Genomic DNA, 9,356 nt, shown 5'->3' with positions numbered 1-9,356 from the left:
GTTCCATCTGTTCTGATATTGCCTCATTCTCACTCAAACCTGCCCAGGGTAACCCACTTCCTAGACTCTCTCTGGAAAGAGTTCTCAGAGTACCTACCAGCTCTTTTTATCTGATTTTCTTGTACCTTTTGTCTATCATTCTAGCGAAGCTGTGCGGGGCTCCTCTAGGTAAACCATTGATTTTACTTCCTACCTGCCCATCTGAATTCCATGTGTCCCTCTGAATTTCTCCCACCTGCCGGATGTCTTTGTCATCTTAGTCAGACCACCTTTTATTCTGCTAAAGGGGTGAGGGTGGTTTCGGAGTGGAAGCAAGTCCCATTGTGCCCAGTACTTTCCTATCTTGCTAACACCCTTTACAGTTTCTGTGAGTCGCCACCAGCCCAGAACCCTCCGCAGGGAGAAAACTGAGACTCAGAATTTTGCAGCAGGTATTATCCTCAGAGCTCATTTATTTCAATTTTATTTTACAGATGAAAAATAATGAAAAAAGAGTTCTCGGATCTTATGTTAATTATCTTATTGGCAATTCAGGAAAGAGGCAAAAAAGAGCTACCTTTGTTCCTTGTGCTTCTTCGAAAAGTTAGATACAAGAAGTACAGAAAGCAGTTATTTTATGGGGCTCACTGAACTGAGAACTAAAAACAATGATTTGGGGTGAGTGTGGGAAGGAAAGTCCATTCTAACTCACACTAATACTATCAGAACCTTAAACAGGCATTTCATGTATTCATGTTCCTATTTTAAAAAGTAAATAGGCAATGCCTCCCCTGTTCCCAATCTCCCCCAAAAAGCCAGCGTATTTTTTTTCAAATTAATCAAAATGTCCAATTTTCAACCCATATTTACAACCTCAACATGCAACACAGAATTAAGAGTGTATGGCACTTTACTTCTTACACCAAACTTTTAGCTCCAAATCCTATCTTGGGTACTCACATGCCCTATGTGATTTCTACAGCCCTCCCTAGCTCTAGGATTCCAGGCTTCAGGTTAAAGTCAGTATCAATTCCCCAGAAGGATAAATAGCCACACGCCATCCCACAGTAAACCTCAGCCAGGTAGCGCAGCAACTTTCCTCCTACTAAGAAAATGCTGGCAACTCTAACAGTGACTAAAGAACAGTTTCTTCCTGCTCTCTTTCTCTTCCTCTCTTTACTGCGTTTACTGCACTTGTCTTTTCTAAAACTCCAGTCTGAATTCAGAGACCTTAAAAAAAAAAAAAGACTGTGGCAAGGGGTGGGGGCCGGAAGGGGGGGTAAGCTATACTTGTACATCCAGCGTTCAGATGAAAGGCCGGCACCAAAGTAAAGAGAAACAGCAAGCAAATCTTGCTGTCTTTTTCTACTCGGGAGGGTGTCTGCATTCACACTTGTAAAGGAAGCATTTCCTTGCGAGTGAATGTGAAGTCAGATCACTTTAAAAGTGCTCCCCACAAAGTTCATTGCCATGTTCATTACAAAGTAAAATAAGGCTCTTCATCCCTGCAGCGATTGCTTTCCACTGAATGCCCATTCAAATGCATAAACAATCTCCATAACCCTACTTATTGTTGAAATGTACATTGAAATCCCCTGAAATGTACCAGCTTTTCCAGGAGTCTCCAAAGAACTCTAAAAATGAGTACTTGTATGGTGTTGTATATAGCAATTCTAAACATGCTGTTTTTAGAAATAATGTTACTTTAATCCTGGTAGTCACCAAAACACATCAAGTTAAACACTGTTTGATCCTCTTCCTACTAAAAATGGGTGGGGGGGGGGGGGGGTTGGGAGGTAGATCCTCAAAGAGATAGATACTTTCTTGTTTCTATCCCATTTAATCCATTTTAGTCCAGTCCTTTTTACTATTTACCATTAAAAGACTTACAGCATAAAATATAATTTCCTAGTGATGGATGGATGGATGGACGGATGGATGGATACACAGATTTGAACCAAGGAGCTGGGACTTCTCTAAAGGATGGAAATATGCAGGCCAGGTGGAGAAGAAGGTTAACCCAAACTTTGGGGGCCTCAATTTGAAGACTTGTGAAGCTGTCTGAGGGACTCCCAGGTACATGTTGTTGTTACTGAGCAACCACTAGTCCTCCTGGGCCAAACTAAAAATTCCTATTCAACCTGTTGCTGCTTGCTAAGGAATTTTTCCTGAACAAGTTTGCCAAACCAATCACTACTCAATTTTAGCTTAGACTTAGTTGTTATAATAGAGCAGGAATCCTTGAATCCCTTTTGAAAAGGAAGAGAAGGTCCACACCCTGATATGAAGCCAGGGATCATGAGTGGAGACTCTAAGTGACTTAGGATAAGGTTTCTCTTATGCTAAGAATAACTCAAAAGTAAACATTTTCCAAGGTTAAACTTAGTTGACTTAAATAAGGCAACATCATTCCTACTACCATCTTCTTAACTCTTGGCTCAGGTACAAGGTTGGGATGCTATGCTCCATGTGAATGCTAAGAGAATGCAGTAAAGTTCACTGACTAAAATAGTACCTAAAATCAGATTCACATGTATCTCAATGCATAGAAGCTATACATGTGTCCATTTCCACCAAGTACTATAAGAGGAAAAAAACAATCAAGAAAGCAGTATCAGCAGACAGATTAAGGAAGAAAGGAAGGAAGGGAGGGAAGGAAGGGGTACATGTTTGGCTCAGACTAGGGAGGAGGAAGTAAGAGGGAAAATACTCTTTATCCCAACTGTTCATTTTTAACCAGAAATGTATGCCCAGTTATATCAAAGTCACAAAGAGGAACCAAAGCATTTGCTTGAGCTACCTAAGCCTTTCTAAAAAGTAGATTTAGGGGCACCTGGGTGGCTCAGTCGGTTGAGCAACTGACTTCAGTTCAGGTCATGATCTCCCAGGTCATGGGTTTGAGCCCCGCTTCAGGCTCTGTGCTGACAGCTCAGAGCCTGGAGCCTGCTTTTGGATTCTGTGTCTCCCTCTCTCTCTGTCCCTCCTCTGTTTGCACTCTATCTCTCTGTCTCTCTGTCTCTCTCTCAAAAAAAAAAAAAAATTAATAAGTAAATAAATATTAAAAAAATTTTAAGTAGATTTAAAAACCTAACATCAAAATAATAATCTTTGTAAAATTATCTATAGATTTCAAACAAATACTTCTTAGGTTACTATTATTATTTAAATGCGCCTATGTATGTTGGACTTAGCTGACTACTTGTTTAAATTCTCCTTTTGACTGCACAGTCTAATAGAAATTGCTAGATACAGTGCTTCATCAACTGCTCCAGCACTTACTCTAATCCTCCTTGAACCAGAGGGCACTGGGCCCATTTGGGTGGCCTGATCCTGGTGGTCAGTTTAAAACAGGACCTATTTACAGGACAATAGACAGTATACTACCATGTTATCAGGTAATACTTAAAGCTACCCTTAGCCCTAGAAATGAAACTGCAACCATCATCCCATTAAATCATTTCACCAGGAACAACATCAGATTCGAACTTGTTATCTTTGACCTTGTGCTACCGAATAGATTCTAAATTCAATGCCTATCCCTAGAAAAAGGTGCACTAGTTTCAGGTTCTAATGTGAAAGTGCAGAAGGTCAAGGTTGACCTTCTAACTCTAACCTAACTCCCTGGTGAGTAGGCTCCAGCCTAAAATCTGAGCTTGACACTTAGCTACAAACCTGGCAGAGACCCACATGGGTGACATCACTCAAAATGAGGTCCTCAGCAGCTCTGGAAATATATGGCCTGTCAAAAGGATCCCATTCTTCCAGAAGGGGCAGTTCAGCAAAACAACGAAAGCAAACAAAATTGACAAGGGGCCAAAGAATTCTTAAACCAAACTGAAACTGTATCAGAAGTTGCTTAAACAGGGTAGCTCAAAGAATGTAAAATAAAGCTCCCAGGTTTCATTTCACTGACACAGTGGATATACACCTGAGTGTGTGTGTGTGTGTGTGTGTGTGTGTGTATGTGTGTGTGTATATATGTGTGTGTGTATATATATATGTGTGTGTATATATGCATATATATGTGTATATATATATATACTGAAATATATACATACACATACTGAATTTATTAAAGTAATGTTGAGTACTCACTTAAAGCATTATTTCACTGACACTATCATAAATGTACATAAAATATACCTGGGACAATTTTTAAATTCAGATGCCCTGGCCCCTCTGATTCCATAGCTAGGGGGTGGGACCTAGCAATCTGTAGCTTTACCAAATGCCTCAGGTGATATTTTTGTAATCAGATGAGTTTGGAAAGCAATGATTTAAAGGATTTCTCAGAGATTTCTATTATTAAACACAATATACATAAAGACAATAGTGTATTTATTAGGCACACATGTAATTTAACTTTTTTTTAAGTCAATCCAAATTCTTATCTTATTGTCTAGCGTTTTCTTATTTTTCAATATGTTAATTTTGCCTGTATATTAGTTTACTTCATTGAAGCTACCAAGCTAACCAAAGCAGACTGGAGTGTCTCACTTCCAAACACAGTGGATAAATGTTGTTTCCTAAAGGATACAAGTTTGCACTGGACTAGGGCAAGAGGAAGGCAGGAAAGCAGGGTGAGAGGGCAAGCACCAGCTGTCTTTGGTCCCTCTTCTTCTGTTCCAGTTTCCAGGAATCTTCTAGGATATGTGAACTTATTCATCTCTAAATTAAGGAGTATATAGAATTTAATCCATTGTAGGGAAGAGAACACTAGAGCTTAACCATTAAACTGGTGCTACTTGGGGAAAGAGATAAGGCTGATGCTATTAGCTTATCATTTACTCACCTCTCCATTGCCAGAACCATTTATAATTGCCTATTTTTAAATATACAGATATCTGGACTATGAAGGAGAGAATTGTTAGTTTACTTTATTACCATTATCTCTCTACCTCTCTGATTTACGGGCTCCTTTCTGAATATGCCAAGGACTCTCCTACCTCAGGGCCTTTGCACTTGCTCTTCCATGGACCTGTACTCTTGACCCAGGTATCTCCAGTGCATCTCATCCGAGAGGCCATCCCTGACCACCTTATATAAAATAACTCCCATTATTCTTAATCTCTTCGGTCTGCTTTGCTTTCCTTCATATCACTTATCAACCTCTATTTTGTTATGTATTCCTTCTTGATTGATGGTCTGTTTTTCCCCCCTCTAGAATGTAAGCATCATGAGGGCAAGGACTCTGTTCTATTCACTAGTGGGTCTCAATGCCAGGATCAATGCCTGGCACTCAAGGTACATTTGTCAAATAAATGAATGGTTTTTAGTGGTTTGAGGAAGATATGATTACTTAATGTTTATGATCTTAAAATACATTTTATATAGCCAAATGGAAACAAACATGCATGTATAAAACTAAAGAGTAAAAAATTAATTAAAATGTTTTATCCCATTACTTGAAAGTTTATACCACATGAGATATCTATAACTTTGAGCAATTTCTGTTTCTTTTCTGGAATAATGGCCAGACTCCTTAAACCACATTGAATGCCTAAAAGTAATTGTCCTAGACAAAAACGAGGTGAGTTGGAAGGAGGATTGATATACCATGATCTGATAATACATTATTATATTTTCTTTGTGATTTTTTTAGGCACTTACCAGGTATTGCCTTAATTACAATTATGTCTGCTCACGTCTCACCTTCCACGAGAGTGTAAGCCCCTGGAGGACGTGGCTCACCTTTATACATCTTTTTATTCTCTTATAATGCCTATCTGAATGTGTTGCAAATAGCTGGTAATCAGAAAACATTTGTGTAATGAAAAATACCTGTGGATATCAAAATTATATACATATATATATAATATTGTATCCTCAATATATTTTGTATGTTTTGGCAGCAAAAAAAGTTTCTAAATCTATCATTGCCTTGCTAGAATACACAAGCTTGTTGACAAAGATCATAAATCTTCATAAAATTTAAGAGGGAACAGAGAATCTTCAAATATGTACAAAGACAAGCTGTCCTAAAAATACTTTGTTTTAATTAGTGATAGCATCAACATTACAGGACATAAAAAGCAGAACGTTTCAATCTGAAAAGTCCACAACCATAAAAAAGATGATGCTACTTCAGTTCAGACTTGCTAACTGGAATCATCTTCCTCTGCTAACCAAAAGATTACCTACACTTTGATGGGGTTTATGGGAAAATATCCTGTGTGTATTCTTTTGGGTTACTTCTAGAAAACATGCCTCCTAGGTGGTTTTCCCATGAAGCCGATAAAGCTCAGGCTCCAGGACTCTGCTTGCTGTAGCAGGAAGCCCCAGTAACTCTCTCTTCTGTCCTTTTTCTTAGCGCCCACACCCCGACCCCACGTAACTAACACACACACAAAGGCATAAACTTCAGGCCAGCGAATCCGGGACCCAGCCCTGCCGGTCCTCCGCTAGAGGAGGACATTAAGAAAACAAAGGCTATAGTTCCCAAAATTGATCCCAAGGATCGTTTATTAATTTCAAGCAATTTCTCAATAGCCCAGGCAAAGAGAAGCAATTGGGCTGCAGCAGTTTTTTATGGGCATCCTTCTTACTAGTATTACTTTTCCCAGGCTACAAAATTATGTCTTGGAAACTAGGATTAGATAAAAGCTATTTTCCTTAAATATAAGTAACCCCAAATAGTTATTACCCATAAAAATTAAGTAATGCATTGTGCTGAACTTTTCTCAATACTAAATACATCGTTTCTTGGCGCTAGGTCTAACAGGGCAAAAGAAACATCGACCCGTTTTCATTAGGAACTCATTTTGAGTCATGTTGTAATACACAACTAAGCAGTGCAACCAAATGTTAATCGTGTGATTTAATTAAGGAACTGCAGTAAGTCTTTTCCGACTTGCAACCATTTTTTGACACGAAGATCAAAACAATCCAAAAAGTTCTGCTGTCATCTCCGACTTCTGGCTACTGGAGTTTTCAAGCTCGAGTAGTGACTTCTCAGAGGCTACAGAGAAAACGTGGCGGGGGTGGGTTGGGCAACACTCCTACAATCACACACCTTCCTATCCCTACCCCCATTCCTACCCTCTTCCAGCGTTTGTTTCCAGCAGTTCTTCCCGTCCGCTGTGTAGCCAGCAGTCCGCTTTTCGTTGTTGGGTAAAGCGGTACCAATATCTGGCAGGGTTTTGTTGTTGTTGTTGTTTTGGGTTTTGCTTATTTTTTATTTTTAAGCATGACAGCCTGTGTTGTTCGATAAGCCTACTCTACCAGCGGCTTTACTTTGAAGATGGCCCGCCCCTCCACCTCTGGACAGGTCCTCCGGGCATTCCTGTTGCCCACTCAGGGTCCGTCAGTTTGGGACTGGCCCCGGGCCACGTCAGGAGAGGGTCCGACGGCGTCCCGGCGCCCTGGCCCCGGCGGAGACACCCTCAGGAAGGTCTCCTTGCGGTGGCCACGACACCAGAGCAAAGTTACCAGGCAGCAAGGTGGCCCGTAGGCACTTCCAAGAGGACTCAGCCAGTTCCCAGCCAGGGACGCGCCCGAGAGGGGGAAGGGAGTGTCGCCACTTAATCCCCAGAAAGGCCGCGGGACCCACCTCCGGCTCCCTCCCGCTCCCGCCCTCGGCCCCACCTCCCCCTGCTAAGCACAAAGCCGTCCCCGAGGCGGGGGCCAGGCCTGCGGGAGGCCGCCTGGACGCGACTGGACCGGGCCCGGGGCCCGGCTACCCGCGGCGCGGGCCGCGCAGGCCGCCGATCCCGGGCGAGCCCAGAGTTCCCGTCCCGGACGGAAAGGACGCGCTTGCCCGCCCTGCCTTCGAGGCGCGGGAAGCCGGGCCCCGCCGCCCCGAGCCCTCCGAGCCCCCCAGGAAGGCCCGGCGCGACCCTCGCTGCCCCGCCAGCCACCCCAGAGGTGGCGGCCGCCGGCGTGGAGCGCCAGGGCCCGGCTGGCCGCGCCAGGGCCCGGGGCTCGCAGGGGCGTGCACACGCCGTCCGGACGTGGGTGAATCAAGTCGCAGGCGGCCTTTCCCGCCCCACGGAAGTGCAACATCGGGGCCTCAAATCAATTCCCCTCATTTCCGTAGGGCCCGGTCCTCCCGCACCTGCGGGAGGCGGCCAAACACCGCGGGAGCGTGGGGGAGGGGGACGGGGCGGAGGCTGGAGCCCCGCGACCCCGCGCCTCGCCCCGGCCCAGGGGCGCACACGCGGGCGCGCACACACGCACTCTCCTGCCCCAGTGCGGGAAGATGGCCGTTTCTGCGCCAGGATAAAGGCTCTTTGTTGCGCGCACACAAAAGCGGCCAAGACCCGCTCTTCTCGCAGGCCCTTTGCACACCTCGTAGGAACTCGGCTGAATTTCCAAATGGCCTTAGCAGCCTGAAGCGGCAGGAGCAACTAAAGAGAGGGGGGAATAACAGGCCTCCCGCCCTCATCTACCAAAACCTCTGTCAATATGCAAGTATTCGCCCTGGGAGACGGGAGGTGAGACCATTCGCAAGGGAGGAAGAAAAGAGGAAAACCCACTTTGACTATCAAGGCCCAAAGGGGGTATTAAACATTCACATTCTTGTAGGGTTTCTCCCCTTAACCAGGGTAGAAACACAATCTGGAGAAGTCTGGATACACCAAAAAGAAAAAGAAAAAAGAAAGAAAAAAAAAAAAAAAACAACAATAGCAACTTAAAAAACAAAAACCAAAACATAACAAACCAGTTGCCATCAGCCCAAAGTGGTAGTAGCAGCAGCCGGCGCGTGTGATCCACTTACTTGTCCGACTCTTGTGACATGTTTGATCCAATGAACTCGCTCCCCTTTTCCTGGAGCCTCAGCCTCTGGTGAAACTGGACTTTCAAGTCTGTGCAGGTGAAGGTGTGTGAGAGCGCCCGAGATGGCAGAACAAGAGCTACAGGTAATTCTGCTTTTCCGTCCCCCCTCACCACTCTCGCTCGCTCGCCCGCTCGCGCCCTCACCTAGCCGGAAAGGTGGGATAAGGGGGGGCCCCTCACATGGGGCCCGAGCTCGGAGGCGGCCGGGCGGCGCGGAGTCCTCCTGGAAGGTGGCAATGGGCAGCCACAGAGCGGAAAGTGGCGGACTTGGGCGGCCACAGGTAACTTTCTCGCAAGGAGCTGAATTCTTTCACTAAAGGATACAAGCCCGAGGGACGAGCTGCGCCGTGATTGGCTGCAAAGCTCCCTCAGGTGAGCTGCCATTGGCAGAGGCGCGCTCAGGTAAGGCCCTTCTCCAAGTGCAGGTAACTCACTCCGTAGTTTACCTGAGTGGAGCGGCGGCACGTTTGCAGCCCGTGGGAGCTGAGGGTCATTTGCTAGGAGTAGGCTTCACGCCACGCTTTCCTTCTTCCCGGAGGCCGGCCGCGTGGGGGCGGGGGGGGGGGGGGGGGCGGGAAAAAAAGAAACACTTGCCACCACTA

At 44.8% G+C, this 9,356-nt stretch overlaps 1 protein-coding gene across 4 annotated transcripts in view; it reads right to left on the bottom strand.

Annotated features, from left to right (window-relative positions):
* The window catches only part of GRHL2 (grainyhead like transcription factor 2), a 179,940-nt gene extending 170,897 nt beyond the window's left edge, over positions 1–9,043 (bottom strand). The window contains exon 1 of one of the 4 annotated variants that reach the window (XM_040494133.1): positions 8,696–9,043. In XM_040494133.1, the coding sequence (XP_040350067.1) occupies positions 8,696–8,715 (20 nt within the window). In that variant the 5' untranslated portion in view covers positions 8,716–9,043. Of the gene's footprint in view, positions 1–8,638 lie in introns of all 4 variants that reach the window. The other 3 variants (XM_040494135.1, XM_040494136.1, XM_040494137.1) reach the window with 3 other exon arrangements.
* Between the last annotated feature and the right edge of the window lie 313 nt (positions 9,044–9,356).

Source organism: Herpailurus yagouaroundi, unplaced genomic scaffold (genome assembly GCF_014898765.1).
Source record: "Herpailurus yagouaroundi ecotype Mexico unplaced genomic scaffold, PumYag 186, whole genome shotgun sequence".
NCBI lineage: Eukaryota > Metazoa > Chordata > Mammalia > Carnivora > Felidae > Herpailurus > Herpailurus yagouaroundi.
The sequence above is the reverse complement of the archived record's forward strand: the minus strand, read 5'-3'. Positions and strand labels throughout refer to the sequence as shown.